The sequence below is a fragment of the Siniperca chuatsi genome, linkage group LG4, assembly GCF_020085105.1.
Source record: "Siniperca chuatsi isolate FFG_IHB_CAS linkage group LG4, ASM2008510v1, whole genome shotgun sequence".
NCBI lineage: Eukaryota > Metazoa > Chordata > Actinopteri > Centrarchiformes > Sinipercidae > Siniperca > Siniperca chuatsi.
This window is the reverse complement of record NC_058045.1, coordinates 18,139,391-18,158,035: the sequence shown is the minus strand read 5'-3', so window position 1 is coordinate 18,158,035 and position 18,645 is coordinate 18,139,391. Positions and strand designations below refer to the sequence as shown.

At 41.4% G+C, this 18,645-nt stretch overlaps 1 protein-coding gene across 1 annotated transcript in view; it reads left to right on the top strand.

The window, feature by feature from the left end:
• b4galnt4a (beta-1,4-N-acetyl-galactosaminyl transferase 4a) overlaps positions 1–18,443 on the top strand; it is a 133,635-nt gene extending 115,192 nt beyond the window's left edge. Inside the window, exons 9-20 of the mRNA XM_044193731.1 lie at positions 7,160–7,226; positions 9,348–9,512; positions 9,798–9,907; positions 10,428–10,528; positions 10,776–10,849; positions 10,957–12,493; positions 12,983–13,362; positions 13,573–13,726; positions 13,836–13,908; positions 14,664–14,817; positions 15,025–15,151; positions 16,136–18,443. Coding sequence (XP_044049666.1) covers positions 7,160–7,226; positions 9,348–9,512; positions 9,798–9,907; positions 10,428–10,528; positions 10,776–10,849; positions 10,957–12,493; positions 12,983–13,362; positions 13,573–13,726; positions 13,836–13,908; positions 14,664–14,817; positions 15,025–15,151; positions 16,136–16,250 — 3,057 coding nt within the window. The 3' untranslated portion in view covers positions 16,251–18,443. The remainder of the gene's footprint in view (positions 1–7,159; positions 7,227–9,347; positions 9,513–9,797; positions 9,908–10,427; positions 10,529–10,775; positions 10,850–10,956; positions 12,494–12,982; positions 13,363–13,572; positions 13,727–13,835; positions 13,909–14,663; positions 14,818–15,024; positions 15,152–16,135) is intronic.
• The last annotated feature ends 202 nt before the right edge of the window (positions 18,444–18,645 follow it).

Here is an 18,645-nt window from a genome sequence, read left to right as displayed (position 1 = left end):
TTTTAATAGCCTTGAGCGTGTAGTAGTTTCTCAATATGTCATATTGCTGGTGTGAAATGACCCTAGAATCACACAGACTACAGTTTCAGTACAGAGTGCAGTCTTCATGTTCATCGCACTTTTTGATTCATATTTCATTCAGTTTTCAAGCAACTTGAGTTCATATGGTAGAACATGCAGACACACTGCTGTTATTCCCTGCATATTCAGGCCATGTTGAATGTTTATTTTGAATGATTACATTCTGCTAATGTATTTTATCATTGGATGTTTTTTAATCTGCCATTGTCTGCGTTAGTGCTATCATATTAAAGCAATTATCACATTTTCAGTCAGGTCTGTTCTGTCATGCTCACTCAGTCCAAAACCATCTTTTTTTGTCTCTATTTTATCTCTATTTGCTTTCAGGTCTGGCTTGTTATTCCTGTGTTATCTCCTTTCCGGTTAACATTTTGTTGACCAAAGTACCTCTTAGGAATGCACCGATATATCAGCCGAACATCAATATCGGCATCGGCAATCAGCCAAAACGTTATTTTAAATATCTGTATCGGTCCAGAATTTCACAATCGGTGACAAGCTTTATTTGTGGAATTGTAAGAGGTGTGCTAGGACATTCTGTCATGTAAGTTTGACATCATTTGAATCTAGTGAGAGTGTTAGTGTGACTAACTGGTTTCCCCTCAGAGCACACAGGGCATCGCTGTAGACGCACAGACTACGATGTGCCAGTAATTACTATGGATATTGGGCTCATTTGTCTTTCTGAAATGTCTGGTCTGAGACTTTGGCTAATGTATAATTCAACATAGAAAATCAAACACCCCGTCTCTGTATCCACCTCCTCATATCTCTTTGAATATTGTTCCTTCTTCCCCAGGCAAGACATAATATGACATGAAAAACAAGCCACTGTTTTCATGTCACTGTGACAGGAAAAGGAGAGTGGCATTTATCCTCTAGCATGTAAGTGTTTAGCTCTGTTGAGTTGTCAATTGAAATAAGAGCATAATCAGTCAGGAGCTTTATGCCCTTGTTTCCATGCTGTAATTTTTGGATAGGTCTTTTTTTTTTGTCTCTTCTTCACTGTCTGCGTCCTTGACAACTTTCATTGTATAAAGATTCTACAACAGTATCAGCAAAGCATCAAAACACCAGCAGGTTTTTGTGTCTTCTGTGCTCTGTTGGCAAGGTATCTGTTCAGAGCCCTGTCAGGAGTCTGTCCTTGATGCTGTGCTGCCAGGCTGCCTGTCAGTGGGCAGCACCATAGCTCCTCGCTACAGACTTTCCACTACAATGTTAAAATTCACACTTTCTGTTTCTCTTCCTAAGCTGTCATAACTTTTTTTGCATCCCATCAGTAAATTGAACTTTTTCTTGTCATTGCTTGTAATCTCACATAGGAATAAAATATCCCGATTCTTGACAAACAAATGTATCATTATTTAAAATCAGGTCTTAAACACTGAGTTGAATGCCCAGCTTTATCTAACAAAAACACGTCTAGTAAATGCTTTTAAAATTAATGCTTTCCCACATTGTTTGTGTTGATTGTCCAGTAAAAACCATTTCCCCTGTTTCCAGTCTTTATGCTAAGCTAAGTAGCTGCTGGAGGTAGCTTTATGTTCACCGCACAGACAGACATGAGAGTGGTATCAATCTTCTCATCTAACTCGCTGCAAGAAAGCGAATAAGCATTTTTCCCAAAATGTCGAACTGTCCCTTTAATTCTTCAGCGTTAATGTTAGTTATCAGATTACACAGAACATACAGTATTTAATAGGGCTGCACACTTAATTGAAACATTGTCGATTGTCGATTAATCAATATGGCCAAGTGCGATATCCAAATCGCAGAAGCTGCAAATGTGTGACAAAACAGCATTAAAATGAAGTACTGTAGTGCTGCAGAGATGCCCGGGCCTACAAATTTTGTTCTCCAGATGTAAGAAAGCATTTGTTTGGTACAGACCCCAACAAATGTCACATCATCATGATTGTAATGTGAAAATGAAAATTGTGATGCAAAAATGATCATTCCCACAAATTGAGAATCATATCGAAATCGTAATATCTGTCTAAACAATCGCAATATAATTTTTTTATCATATTGTGCAGCCCTAGTATTTAACACGTGTCAGTAAATACTCTGTTCGATATGAGACAGCTACTAGTAGCTGGTCACAACAATTGTTGCTACATACAGTATGTCGCCACATATAAGGACTCCTCTGTTAATGACAATAGAATAAAAAGGGTCACTTTCCCTTAAACCTAACCAAACTACGACACAAAGAGACAAACACTCAAAGGTTATAAATATGTGCTCTCATTAGCTTGTTAGCTGTCACTTTGCCTTTTTTGCACCACAACTACAGGACATAATTCTTTGCTTGTTAGCAGCATGTAATTCTCAGTGAAGTCACCATCTCTATGGCCAAACACTTGTCTGGCAACAGACACACAAAGACCGGTTGACAAGAGCACTTGTGCTGTGTTCTACCTTTCATTCAAACTCAAAATGAGCAATCACAGACTGAATGGTGGGTGAAGGAAAGTTTATAAGGCTTATTAACTTTTCCTCTCCTCAGTAACAACCTCCATTCTATTTGTGTCCTGTGATTGTTTTATACCTTGGCTTTGAGATAGCTGTCTCAGTATTTAGTGAACTCTCTAACTCCTACATCCATCAATCATATTGTGCGGTTGAGAACGATTACAACAATACTCATTGCTGTATGTGTCAAACTCTGCGAGGCTCTCAACTTGAAGCCCCAAAGCCTTTTTTTGTGTGTCTTTGTCTTCTTTTTTCTCTCTTCACTCTCCACGACTAAATCATAATTCTGAGCAGTTAACAAAAGACACAAAGAAACCTAACAAACAAGCTTTACTCCGTCTCTCAATAATTTCCTACTACCCTGTCTATGGTTCTCAGCCCCAACCCCATTCAGTCCTATTAATGACGTAAATGTTTTAAGTTTGGTCACAAATATAGTTTCAAATATAGTAATTTATTCAAACAGCTGGGCACAGTAGGTTTTAGCAAGCATTACTCAAACAGGAGTAAATAGTGCATTTGTTGAGTCATTGAGTCATCATTTTCAGCTGTGGATTGATACACATTTGGTGTGCTAAAGAGTATTTACATCTGCAGGACGGTGCATGTGGGATTGACTCAAAATAAACTTCTTCATGGTATGAAGGAACATGTCATCCAGAGCATACATGTGGCTCATTAATGTGTTTTTAATAGTTTTTGAACAACAGTGCTTTGGATAAACAGGCAATACTTGTTAGTAGAATAAATTCATTGTCCATTTTGGTCTTTCCACTGGATTTCTTTACAATAAGAAAAATATTGAATCACCTGTCATATCACCTGTCAATCTTACATCGTCCCCAACGATTGGAAAGTGGCTCATGTGGTAGTTGCAGTGACCTTAATAACTATCTTACAATTTCCAGGTTGTCCTGCCCTCAAAAAATCAGTATAACTTTAGAGAGGCTGCTGGTCTGAATGACCATGCAAGCTCATCCAACCTATCCTGAATAAATAAAGGTTAAATAAATAAATAACAACCGTGTAGTCCCGGTCTCTTTCCCTCAGGCAGGTGTCGTCAGGCTTGTTAACATCTGTCTTGTTCTGTTGTCCACTCTGCCACTGACCTTTCTCTGTTTACCACTCTACCAATTTGGGCCAAAAGCCAGGTGTGCGTGAATAAGACAGAGAAAGAGAGAGAAAACAGATAGAAAGCACACAGGGAACATCTCTGTCCTCTACTGAACAGGAGGATAGCTTCAGCTGGACAGCCTTTGTCCAGTTGAAGCTGTCTGATTCAAGGAAATATCTTTCTTCATCTCTGTTCCTGCAGTATTCACCTTCATTCCATCTTCACTTCATTGCAAATTTATTAGGAGGTAATGTGTTGGAAGGTTCTGAGTGGTGAAAAGAACCACCGATTACAGTAAGAAAGATAAGAGGATACTGACAAAAATGATTTATTCCCTAAAAATTTCAGGCTATGAGACCACTAAATGGAAGTTTTTACAATCTGTAAATCTTATTGGACCTCAAATCTGAATTGATTTTTGCGTATGCTGGGAAAGGTCAGATAGTTTCATTATGTCGCTACATCTTATGTGTCACTAACAAAACAACTTCATATCCATAGTGCCTTAGGCTTTGGAGCAACCGATTGAATTGAAGGAAACAAACAAAACAGCAGCCAGCAGTCAGCTCTCTCAGAAGCAATAAACTCCTAATCATTGAGGGATAAAAAATTACCTGTGCCTGATGGAACCAGAGGCAAACTACCTGTGTGTGTGTGTGTGTGTGTGTATGTGTGTGTGTGTGTGTGTGTGTGTGTGCACGCAAGCAACACTTTTGGCCAGTTGAATGAAAACAATATCAAAACCTCACATGTCACTGGGTGGTCCAGGCATGATGAAACGTGATGAAACAACACTGCTGGCAGCCCATTGCCATTTTGCTCTGCGATTAGTACTTTTTATTATTTCCCCTTTGATATTGATTTTCTTTCCTCTCTGTTGAACTTGTGGGCCCAGCGAGCAGGCCTCTGCTTCTTCCTGCTGCTCCCTGTCAACATTATTTCACAGAGGACGCACCCGTACACACAGAATACACACCCACATTCACACCCACACACAGCAAATAGTGTGTGTACTTGTACATCTAAGGTACACATGCAAACAAACACCAAGATACACACCAGGTCAATACATCCCTTGGAGCAATTAATCAGAGGATCTATGGGGCCAGACAGTGAACAGGAGAAATTTCCACAAAGCTGTGAAATAGGCCACACAGGTGCACATGCAGCATTTCAAGTGTTTATGTGTTAAGGCTGATGTGATAGCAGCCGAATGTTGAGCTCCATCGAGCCTTAAAAAGGAATGGACCTTGTGTTGACCCTCTCCCTACATGCACACATGCAGCTGAAACACAAATACAAACCACAAGTCAAAGCATCAACTGTAACTGACATTTAACAAAACACGTGCTTCACCGTTTTGAGTTGCATTTCATTGCAGAAAATAGAGCCATGCTATTTAAAAATTGCATTGCAGCAATGCAGCTGACCTATCGCACAAAATGGTGTGTTGTAATAAAATGCTCCAGAAGAAGACTGTGACTAGTGATTAAAAGCTCCAGAAAAAGCTAGTAAGTGAACTTTCACACAAAGCACTGTGTTTTTTTTTAAAATGAAAGTAAAATTTGTCATGGTTGAAGACTTTGACTTTTTGACCGGTTTGTAGTGTGGTTCAACTGCGAGTAACGATGGAAAGGCTTCATTACATCTACTCCTGTATCCTTGCCCTGTGAGAGCCTGGAGGCTGGAGTCAAGGGTCATGAGGCAGTGTAAATAATTAAAATGAATGATGGCTGAATTCCATTTAGCTGTGTTGGGATTTACAATGTTTAAGGGGGGGGGGGGACCCACTTGTGTAGGTGCAGTCAATTAATTATGGGTATCAGTTAATAAATAAATTAATACCTGTAACCAAAATTACCATTGATAGGTAATAGGTTGAAGGATTTGGAGTTTAACATAGAAGAGGTTGGCAAATTAGTCACTCTTGTGCAACATTAAAGAAGCCAGCATAATTATACACAAGCATTTATTAAAGATAATAAAGAAAAACACACAATGTGAAGACTAACTCTAAATAATAATCTACAGAACAAAGGGTGTGTGTATGTGTGTGTGTGTAGGTTTGGGTGCGCACCAAAAGGAATTTGTGTACGTTTCTTTGTTCTACTTCCCTATGTCCCGAGTACACGAGCATGAACCCATGTGGTCAGAAACAAAGAAACATCTGAAGCAGGAGTTTTAAAGTTAGCCCTGTGTGGTTGTCTTTAAGGGCCAAATAGAGGTGTATGTGTGTGGTCTGTTTAGGATAATGGTGCCAAGTTAAAGGAGTTAGTTAGCAAAGACTCTGTCTGTGTGGAGCAACAACTATCAACTTACCATGTGGCTACCAAATTATTAAACAGATAAACACGTCACAACAACAAAACCTCAGAAAAACAAATCAGTAATGTCACATGTACAAAAATTAAACAGTCCTATGCTTAGCTAGATACACTGTTACTCTATGCTATGCCCGGTTGTTCCCGGGCATAGCAAGTTACAACTCTTATGTGGTCGCAACTTTTTTGTCCTTCCTTGAGTCAGGCAGTGACAGTCTGCTGACTTGACCTTGAGGACAATCACCCAGAAATAATGACACAATGCTGAAGCCTTGGATGGCCTGCTGAGCTGCTCCCTGCTGCTGCTCAGCATGATGTCGCACTGTGTCCTTGTTTGTTGTTCTTTTATATATGTTTACTTGCTTGGATATTTGTGCTTCTGTCTTAATGTGTCAGCATGGGTGTGAAGGAGTAGCATACAATATAGATATAATGTAAAACAAATTGGCTTTTACATATCAGCAATTGGTGCTACATGAATGACAAAATGTGGATTGCAACAAAATGTAAAAACAGTAAATGCATGTGTATGTGTGTATTTGTTGTGCATACACATGTGGAGGCATTTGCATGAGCCTGACGAGGGTGCTTATATTTATATTCTCAACCCGAGGGTTGTAAAATGACCTGTCTCCTGTGATTACATCCTGGGTAACCAGAAGTGACGTGGTAATTGTGAAATCTATTTTAAAAAATTGTAGCTACTCTCTCTCTTTCTCACACTCTCTCTTTATTTCTCTCTCCATGCTTCTCTTTGTTTTCAGGTCATTACTAGATCTTCCTTTTTATACCTACTCGTCACCGTCTTATTTCTGTGGCTCTGTTCTTGCTCTGCTCAAGGCCTATTTTATCAGGTTTTTTTCTTCTGATTTTCTGATTTCACCTTTCCTTCCTTACCCCTTACAGCCTCACATTTCTGGTTCTCTGTTCATGTGCCACACTTTTTTTTCCCTGTTTCCTCTTCTCTCTCTGCTTAAGTGTGTTTATACAAAAACCCAGCATCAGATCGATCCTGTGATTTTGCTAAGATCAATAATGCAGACAGTATCACAATTTAGCCTGCAAACAGTGACACAATTTCTGCTCACCTTATACTTTCAACTTGTTGGCATTTAATTTTCTCTTCTCACTCAGTCCCTTTTCTGTTACTCTCTGCTTTCACACACAGTGGCGTCCATTCCTCCCTGGTCTGAAATATGAAGTGATAGACTCAGCCTACATCTCCCTGTACGCAGGTAAGAGCTACTTTCCTCTGCTGATACATTGCATGGAAAGCTGATGATGTTTGTGGCAAAGATACACATGGGACTCTTCACTCTTTTTTTTCTATTTCTAGCCTTTTGTTTAGCTGAGACCTTGCCAAATAGTAAAAGGAAATGATGCTGTGAAAAACTAATTCATTAGTCTGGTCTGGTATCGATCAGTAGTTTAGTATCACAGAATCAGCCTTTTTTGTACCAAGATGTGCTTCTCTCTTGTCCCTCAAACAAATTTACATTTATTAGCTAGCTTTTGATGAAGGCTTAAAATCAACATTTTCCCTAATTTCATATAAAAAAAAAAATATATATATATATATATATTATATATATATAAAATTCTAGGGCAGCTGCAGATTGTCACTTTAAGAGTATGGCATATCTTCTCAATGTGGGGTCAAACAGATGATAGCAGAGATGAGAGCGCTAGCTCCTGTGTAGACGTCTAACCTCTGCAGCTCCAAGAATAGCAGCGTGTCACAGGGATTCAGTATCGTTAACAAGGGAAAATGCCAGCTGCACAGAAAATGATTTGTGGAGTTGTCATTTTGGGCAAAGCTGCAGGTTGCTAGAGATGTATGCCTTCTTGTTTATGACCAGCTATGACAGGGAAGAAGGAGGCCTTGTTCAGTATATGAGGTCAACTGCTGGATTCAACCATTACCATCTCTTCGTCTGTCTCCCTCCACCCATCCATCCCTACTCCTCCCTTTATGTCATGCTCTCAACAACTTGTCTTTCACAGAGTTGTAGCCAGATGCTAAGAGATGGGTGGCTCATCAACCAGTGTCAGATTGTTCAAATACTGTACATGAAAGAGCCCAAGAGGTGATCCTGAACTAACTTTTTCAGCTCATACTCCAGGAATAATTGTGCCAAACTGGAGTGCATTTACTATCTGTGTAAGCACTTTATAATTAATAACTTATTTAGCAGATTTTTAAGTGCTTATTGAGTATTTCCATAATGCGGTATCTCATCTGAATGGGTTTCTCAACATCCATCATTAAAAATCCTGCTGACCAAAAACAGTTTAACTGTGTATTATTGATTTTTTACAAATTAAATGATCATTTGTGTCAGGATAATTGTTCATGGTGCATTACATAACACTTTAAATTGCAGGGCAGTTCATTACAGCTCCAAAATAATTTCTCATGGGTTCAAGCCAAATAAATCTCTTTATTAGTGTGATAATACTTTTTCAGAACAGTTCAGAATCAGTGAAAACACACATAAACACGCACTGTTACTGAACTTACACCATTACACACATACACTCGGACATTTACTACAGAGACCAGGAAATTCAAATAAGCACAAAACAATGAATGGTAGTTACATTTGCAATAATAATGTTGTAATTTTTTATTGCAACGCAACTACATCTGTGCAACATGATACAAATTAATTAAAAGAAAGCAGAGGAGAGTTCCATTGTTTTCTTTGTGTGTTTGCTTGTTTTGAGGATTTCAGTAACATAGATAATTAGTTAGTCTGCATAGTTTGCGAAGCTTGTGTGTAGTGCTAACCAGGTATGTGATCAACAAATGTCTTATTGTTAGAAGAAAGGAAGTCTAAAAAAAGGCTTTCTCTGTGTAGCCTGTGCACACAAAGACGCACACACTGAATGTGCACACTCCACCCTCTGGAGGATAAAAATGATGCTGACCACCCTGTTAATTATAAAGCATTTCTCCCATCAGGCCTTGCTCCTGACATGCCATAAATCACACATGCTCTCTCCTCCTTCTCTGCTATCGATTGGTATAATTATGACTCTGCTATGCCCTGTTTTTGTTTTCTCCCAACTTTTTTCTGATTCCCTCACTTCACCTTTTGTTTCTCCTCTCCTCCTCTTCCTCTTCTTTCTTTGTTTCCTTCCTCTCTGCCTCTCTTTTTGTCTTTTTTCTCCCCATTCTTCCCCTTTTTATGGTCTGTAAAGATTTATGATAATTGCGACACAATAAGGTGCATAATGTTTTCCTTCCAACAGCTAACATCAAATTTGTACATCATTAAGATAATCAAAACAGTGAATGCAATAATAAATCTTCCCTCCCTCCCTCTATGTCTCTCTGTCCCTGTATTTTTCAGACGAGTCTGATCTGAAGATGAACAGTGTGGACCACATCCCCCAGACCTTGGCCAGTCACATCCGTCTCCCAGGGGAGTCTCAGCCCCAGGGTCTGGAGGGAGGCAGCATCATCCAGCACGGAGCAGATATGCTGAAGCCGGACCCCAGGGACACCTTCTACAGCAGTAAATCTGCCAGTCATGATTTCAGGCTGTTGCCTCTTTCTGTCCTCATCCTGGTCATTTTCTCTAACTGACTGATTGACTGTCTGGCTCACAGTCTCTCAGTCAGTTAAGCTGTATTCAGACATTTCGTCTGGCTGGCTGTGTTCCATTTTTTGTGTGTTTTCCTTTGCCCTGATCATCTCCCAGCTTTCTGGCTCTTGTTGAAATCAAACTTCCATATACATATTTGTTTGTACCTGACCTCAAATATTTACCTCTCCTTCTCTCTTTCTCCTCTCTCCTCAGCTCCTATAATCAACCCCTCCCGACTGGAAAACATTCTTCCGGCCTGTCTCTACTCTCCAACCTATGTAGTCAAAGATTTTCCCATTGCCAGATACCAGGGCCTGCAATTTGTAAGTCAACATTCCATCACAGGATGTGTGATGATGTTTTTTGTGTCAGTATGTGTGAGTGAGTTATTATTAAAATTAGACCTGTGGGGTCATCAGAAGTGCATCCAATTATGAGTACAGAGTCAGTATAATATTCAGATCAAGTGGACAGAGAAGCTAAGTACACGCTGGTTTGGACATTACCACTGCATCTCTCCCTATGTATCAAAACACATAAAGGAAGCAGGTGGCAGATAGTGTTGATCTCTGCTCCCCCCCTTAGGACAACATGAGTTACTGCAGCAGCTGCAGAGACAAGTGATGAGCTGGAAATGAGAGCCACGAAAACACAGCATATCCATTTTAGATTTTACAGTAATCACCGTAAGAAAACACAGCATTATGTAGAGTAAGTGGCTGATTTTAATTAAATGCTGGTGTTAGTCTAATCCTCATAGAATACTGCTAAATAAGAATGAACTCCTTTATCAGTGTTATCTGGGGTCTCTGCATTTTTGATTGACATTTAACTTTTCTTCAGGTCTATCTATCCTTCGTTTACCCCAATGACTTCACACGTCTCACCCACATGGAGCGAGAGAACAAGTGTTTCTACAGAGAGTCCCCTATCTACTTGGAGAAGTAAGGACATTATTGCTTTTTATCTCTTAGAGAGCCAAGGGAACATTTGTCTCTGTCTTGTATATATGAACGAGTACAATGATTATGCAGAATAACTGTTGAAGTGTCAGTGAATTTGATTCATGCAACTTTTTACCAAGAGATTAAGTTTATTATGCTGCAAGGCACATTGAAACTTCAGCCTTCTGCTAATGTATGTGGTTGTGTGTGTTAATGTGTGTGTGTTGCCTCTTGTTGTGTCTGCCAGGTTTGGTTTCTACAAATATATGAAGATGGACGAGGAGGAAGATGACAGACCGTTCTTCTTCCCCAACCCAGATGGTAACTAATAATGAACAAAAACACACTTATGCATGCATGCACAGTCACACCAATATACACACATGTACACACACTCTTTCGACTTTGGGTCTCCTTCATGTCTCCAGACTTCCTAGAGGAAGAGGAAGTGGTAGATACAGAGGACGAGGCAGAGATCGTTGGCACACAGCCGCCCAAGAAGCCCTCTCATCCCAGCCAGACCAGTCACACATCCAACCCTTCCCACCACCACTCAAAGCCTGGGCCCACACCAACTGGCAGAGAAGGGGAAGAAGAGGAGGAGGACCCTGATGAAGAGGAGGAGGGAGCAGTCAACAGTATCATACACCGCAGAGAAAGGAGACACTTTCCTCACAGAGATGCACAGATAGGTAGGGATCTGGACAGAGACTGGGGAAGAGATCATACAAGAGGAAACATGAGACAGGAAACCAGGAGGGGACTTGAAGAGCCCCAACCCAGGGTGCTTCAACCTGACATGGACAGTGGGGTCCGGGGGCGCTCCCTGTCTTGGGTCCGCACCGGTCCTGCAGAGTTGGGCCCTGGCCAGAAAGGAGGAGGAACAGATGATGGAGATGGAGGAGAGAAGGGAGCTGAGACTCCGCCTAAACTGAGCAAGTCTTCACTCCTTTTCCCCCAAAAGTCCTCCCTCTCTGCCCTTGCCAGCCGAGCCAAGCAGATCCTCAGCAACTCCGCCCATAGCAACAACCTTCACGATAACAACAACAAGCTCACTGGAAACAAGAAGGAGAAGAGGGAGGAGAACAAGATCTACATCACCAGGCCTCGACCTGCCAAGGAGCGGGAGAAGGACAGGGAGAGGGAGAGGGAGCAGCGTCGAGAGAGGAGGGAGGAGAGGGCATCTCGCCACCCTAGAGAGGTGTTCCCGGGGGTCTTTCTGTACCAAGCTGGGAAGACCACAAGGCTGGTCAACCTGGGTGCCAAAGGACATGCTGGGGGAAGCATAACAGGAGGTAGAAGTCTTGTTAGTGCCCCTCAGCTCTGGCCCAACCCCCCCACAAAAGAAGGTAAGACGTCTCCTCACAATGGAAGCATCAACATACAGAATGAAAGTGTGCAGAAGTCTGCCAACAGGGCAGCAGGGGCAAAAAGCAAGAGGAAAGGGGAGCACCGGGATTTAAAGACTACTTTCACTGCTGATCTACCCAGCAAAGGGGACCTGCTAACGCCGCTGTCCCATCATAAAGATCAACCTCCCCCTCCAGTTACCCTGCCAAGGTTAAACTTCACAGAAAACACTCTCCAAGGTCAAACGCGGGTCACCTCTTACCTCAGGACCTCAGAGATCACAGAGTCCCAGCAGCACCCAGACCCCGACCCGGTAGAACTTGACCAGAATACAAACCACTCTAATCCTGACCCCGACCCTGATCCCGAGCCAGAACCAGAGGAGGGCGAAATGTCGGACTACAGCTACGAGGAGGTCGAGGCCCGGCCAGGTTGGGCAGAGGAGAGCATCAACTGGCAGAGGACCTTCTCAGTCAATCCAATGGACTTTGAGCTGCTGCGCTCTGACTGGAATGACCTGCGCTGCAATGTGTCTGGCAACCTTCAGCTGGCAGAGAGTGAGGTGGTGGACGTGCTGGCGCAGTACATGGAGAAACTCAACGAACGCAACGGAGGGTAAGGATAAACAGGAGGGAGTAAGAATAATGTGAGACTAAAAGAGGGCTTATGATTCCCTGCAGCCTTGTTAGATAAAACGTGGTTTCTTATGCTAAACATTATGTAAAGCAAGAAGTCATTTCACTGAGAACATATTGGTCATGCCCTGGTGCTTTGACTTCATGTTAGCAGTCCTCTCTGTGCTGATTACTATTTTCTGCAGCAGTGCTTTCTTGATGTTATTTGTGTAAAGTAGCTTGGCCATTAACTTTTCTCTGTTTTCCTTTTCCTCCCAAATCAGATCATGCTGACTTGATAGCACCACAGATAATGAGTAGTCACATTTTTGAAGTGGTCTGCCTACAGTCAAACAATAATTAATGCAGTTGTGAGAATTATATAAAAAAGTGTTTTATATTTGCATCCTCCCCCCTTCTTTCATATTATATTACAGAGCTTGTAAAACCTGCCTATGTTTTCTTAGGCTTTTTTGTGTCTGTGCCCCAGGATCTACACCCTGCTGCGAATCATCAACATTGAGAAGCGGCGCGACTCGGCAAGAGGGAACCGTTACCTAGTGGAGCTAGAGCTAATGGAGAGAGGCCGCAGCGTGGTGCGTCTGTCAGAATACATTTACCTGCTCCTCCACCGCAGCAGGCAAGGAGAAGAAAGTCTAGAGAACACCGATTCTGCCCTAGCCTCGGTACCGGCTTCAGCCCCATCCGCTGCCATGTCCAGCCTCACCACACCACCGCCCCCTCCCTCCACCAGGTCTCCCGCCCGGCCTGGGGCTACCCCCTGGAGCACCGCCTATGCTAAGCCTCTGCTCTGCCAGCCGGTTATGCTGCAGTGGAGGAGAGATGTCATGGTTCACTTTGTGGTGCCAGGTCAGTCAAAATGGGGACTTCGGTTAACTTTCAAAACTGAACAGTCTGTATGGAACCAATTGTTAAACAAAGATTATTCAGGCTTTATTTTCTGCTCATCCAGAGAAAATTCAGTACATGCAACGAATATAAATCATGAAAGGAAAAGTTTTTTTGTTTTGTTTTTCTAACTTTCTGTTTACTTTTCCCTTTGTTCTTACTGTCCTTCAGTGAAAAACCAGGCTCGCTGGGTACAGCAGTTTATCTCTGACATGGAGAATCTCCACCGCCAAACAAAAGATGACAATTTCAGCATCATCATTGTCGACTTTGAGAGTGAAGACATGGACGTGGAGCAGGCGCTTAGAGAGAGCAGTGTACCAAGGTGTGTGTAACACAATCAGCCATGTAATATAACTTTAATACATTTAGAAATGTTTTAGAATATTTGAAAGGCTTCAAAATGATGTGTGTGTATATTTTTGTTTTGACAGATACGAGTATCTAAGGAGAGAAGGGAACTTTGAGCGCTCTGCAGGACTGCAGATCGGAGTGGACACTATTGAGGTTAGAGAAACAAACACACAGAGGCAAGACAACAATATGTGAGTTGGCAAGAAAAAGCCTCTCACTGAAGGTCAGCCACTCACACTGACCACATGACCTTTACTGGCTGATGGACAGACAGAAATAACACTCATGCATAATGAATACATCATTGCTAGGCCAGTCTGTCACAGGCTGTGGATCTCGCCCTTATCTCCGAGCCTCCTCCTGCTTCCCCTCGTCCTCTCCCACAGAGCCCAGCTGTGGGTGACAGGGAATCGCTTAGACAGTTAGCTGCATTTCCTCTGTCATGTGTATGCCATAGCTGTCACATCCATTCCCTTTCACAGGTTATTTGTGTGCATGTGCCCTTACGCTGCTCGCTGGCTGTCTCTCTATCACACACGCATACACACCCACCCACGGGGGCGTGGAGCGGCTGGAACTTTGGACAGACGTTGATACGTCAGTTGAGTGTCAGTGTTGTCACGGTGGCATGACAGGGCTGTCACTCATGTCTGAATGACCTGCAGGCTAGGGGAAGTGAATACAAGCCTCTGATGCTGTGCCACGTCTTCCCTACTTTCTCTAATCCTAAAATCCCATATTAGGTGAACATCCACTCGCATACACACTGTTTGGCGCCAGCTCATACACGGAATCGTCAAACAGACTCACACACTTTTTTTTTCTCAGATATGGGAAAGATTTAGACATTATTTAGATGTAATGGACATGTAGTGCACATGCGTGTTTGTTTGTGTTTCCTCTTGCAGGATAGTCACAGCATTGTGTTCCTGTGTGATCTGCACATCCACTTCCCTCTCAACATCTTGGAAAGCATCAGAAAGCACTGTGTGGAGGGACGCCTTGCCTTTGCACCCATTGTCATGAGACTCAGCTGTGGCAGTTCGCCACAGGAGCCTGATGGTAACACAAAAAATCACACACACTACAATGAATTCATAATACATGTTTTAAATTTACAAGCATAATAAACAAGCTTGCATCAGAAGCACATACTAGTACTGTATAGGCATAGGCATCAGACTTTCCTTTTATCATAATCACTGTATATGCAATGGCATGTAATAAGACCGATAGTTCCTCTTAACTTTATTTTTGTTCTTTCCGCAGGTTACTGGGAGGTAAACGGCTTCGGCCTATTTGGAATCTATAAGTCTGATTTTGATAAGATTGGAGGGATGAACACAGAGGAATTCAAAGACCGCTGGGGTGGAGAAGACTGGGAGCTGCTGGACAGGTAACCCAGCAACAAGCCAACACAATAACCCTGCAATGAATACTATTAGAAGGTTACAAAGTTAATTTATGTTGAGAATGTGTCAGAGAGATGTTGACTCAACTCTATGGTAACTTTTGAAGTTTTGGTCAAATATTAGATGCTTTATAATGGTTGTTGTGTTGCATTGTGTTGAACAGAAGTTCATAAGATTGTGGCCACCTCCTGTATATTACAATACTGTTATGATACAATAGTTATATTTGTTTCTTGGATTGTCATTGTACCTCGTGTGTATGGTAAATGTCCTCTTTTAAAGCGATGAGGGTGGATAGTGTGCACATTGAATGCCAATAGGGTACAAGTGCAGGACAAAAACAGCATACAAAGGATAAGCAGAGGTAGTCTGCACAATGAATGATAAATGTGTGTGGACTTCCAATGTCTTCTTTTACTAACATCAAGAAAGGCTGCTGGTTTCCAAAAAGACATATTTTCTCACTTACCTCTTGAGCTTGAGCCATGCAGATAGTCTTGGTTCAGTTTGTCCAGGTTTTAAGATATCCACCTCTTCTGCGGGTGGATATGATTTCATTTTTGGTACTCACAGCATTGAAAGTGATTTTTTAAATGTAATTTTTCAATGCTTTAAGAAACACAATCCAAAAATTCATTAATCTCAATGATATTAGAGTGGAGGCAGAAATCTGGATCAAAACCTGAGCAAATAAAACCAAAACTATCTGTGTGTCCTGATACCACCCAGATGTAAGTTTGGTGAACTAAGACTTTAATAAAAGAAGAAAAAGACGTTTCATCACACTACTGAAGACAGACATAGTTACTGTTCTTCAGTATTTTGAACATGACCCAAGAACACTTGCTATTGTTGTTAACCCAATATTTTCTCCTAGATTAAAAAAAACATGTTCTCTTCCCTTGTAACCCAGCATCATTAAAAGAACCCAGTTTTAACCCAGTGTTTCTCCCTCCCTCCCCCTCTAGGGTACTGCAGAATGGTTTGGAGGTAGAGAGACTACGCTTGAGGAACTTCTTTCACTACTACCACTCCAAACGAGGCATGTGGAACTCCCAAAACAAGAAAACTCCGAAGGGATAGTGCCCCTTACTGGTTGTAGGATTCTGAACCTACTTGCAGATCCACCATGTGTGAGAGAGACCTGTAGGAGCTCACTCACTGCCTGAACTCTGCCTTTTTTTGAAACAGGCCCCTTTCAGGGACGCCTCTGTTTCGCCATCGGCCCCTCTTGTATGCTTGTCTGTACGAGGAAACAGAGTCCAAATCTGAACATTACAAGCGAGCCGTTTAGGCAGATAGACCTGAGTCATCACTTTGCCTCACTGACTAAACTACTGTACAGAGAGAAGAGAGTTATTTTTGTTCTCCTTCTCTCTGTCCTTTTTTGGTGCAATGTTTTCAGACAGACTGGAAAGCAGCTGTTTTTGTGGGTGTGTGTGTTTGCGTGTATGCGTGGGTATGTATATATATATATAAGTGTACGTGGGTGTGTTGCAGCTTGTGTGTGCTTATGATGACAGGAAGCACCTTTTTTCTAACAAGGAGATGTGAAGACGACCTAAGATCTCTTTTTCTAACACACACTCACATGGGAGCCTAATAGAATGTGTAGATTCAGACATGGTGGCATAGCTTGAGTAGAGGAACTCTGTCTTTGGTAAACAGTATTTATAAATACATCAACTGCTACCTGTTGGATATCATTAACCAGTATGACCGGGGTGTTGAAGTTCTCCTGATACCTGATATTATGAAACAAAGAAAGTTTTTGAATCAGAAAAGCCCTTTTCCAAACAGATACTGACAGATATGTCATCTTTATATCTGTTTCTGTCCCTCTCTCTCCCTTTACATCTCTTTTATCTTAAACTCATTTCTGCCTCTTTTAGTTTCAATGTCGTGTTAATTTTTATCTGTTGAATCGTTATAGATAGCCTCACTGCTGTTTTGTAATATAAGTTTTACGTACTACACCCATATTAGTGCTCACTATCGGTTCTGACTTGATTAATTTTGTTTCATTAACTGAGGTTTGTTCTGCTGTTAGTTATTTAAAAGGGGTTTTCATTTGTCCTGACTGAGTATGGATGCACATACCATTTGGGGTGCTATTTTCTGTTCTAAAACACTGAATTTGTGAATACTTGTTTACACCTTTTAACTCTACTGGTATCCTCCATTCCCTCCAGATCTCTAACCTCATTGTCAACTGGAACATAAAACTGTGACAGGAGGGTAGCAGAGGACAACAACAGCGTTCTGACATTTGATTTAACGTTGTCACACCATTGTTTTACGCATTTTCTGAGTTGAGTATTGCATTTCAGATATTGGATATGAGGGATTAAAACTATATCTCTCATATTAAAATACCACCGAGACAGGGAATGCTTAGCTATTGAAAACATTGACACACTTCTTTTAAGTTTGTATAAAGCTCCAACAGAGAGGAGACCAGTTCATGTGTTGGACACAATGTGGCAAGGCATGGCTGTTTCACAAATGTGTGCCTTTATCAGGGTTTGGCTGCAGGCAGTTTTTAAACTACTCTAATGACAGAAGAGGGCAGGGAGAGACAGAAACACAACCATTATTTATCAGCAGGCTGTAATGTCACTGTAAATTCAGATACACTGTAAAAGTAGGAAATATGGTTCTCTTCAATGGATTACAGACGTGTCAGTGTGTTTGTTAAGTGTGTTTGTTATATTACTTTAGAAGCAGGAAGGAGTGGTCTTTGCAAGTCAGTTGTCCCATTGGTGAGATAGACAGAGATGGTACTAATGACTATTAAGTGAAATCAGGAGGTGTGATGGAGACTCACTGGCAGCTGCAGTCCAGCACGACCCCACCTGCTCCCATTAGTTTGGCTGGAGGCTGGGCTCCTAATGCCTCTGTTTATGCAACATGGTACTTATATTGATGGGGAGTAGCTGGAGGGCTCAAGGCTGGACATATATATATGGAGTAGAGTTAATGATCTGTTATTGACTATACGATTGTCAAAATGCTGGCCAAGACCCTCTCTTTGCCTACAGGAAAAGGTCTATACTGTACGTCATTTAACACTGACATGGGACTATTTAAATAACAAAAGAAACACATTAAATCTAAGACTATATATATAAGAAATATAAAAATGAAAAATAGGAATATACATTCCAAGGTAATTTCTGTGAAATTGTTTTGTAGAGAAAAGATTTTAAGAATGTATTGTAATTTTATTTGGATTTGTTGGTTTTTTGCAAATAAAATTTTATGCTTACGTCCATATCATTTTTCAGTTGTATTTTTGTTTTGTTTTGTTTATTGTTGTCTCTATGTAAGACATTTGTCAAAATGTCAGCTACAACTAATGGAGTATAGAGAAGTAAAAAAAAATAAAAACTCTCTTCCCTATCTGACCACATGGTGGTGCTCCACCCATACTGTATATACATAGCTGCAGAGGTAGAGTGGTTGAATGGCTTCAAAT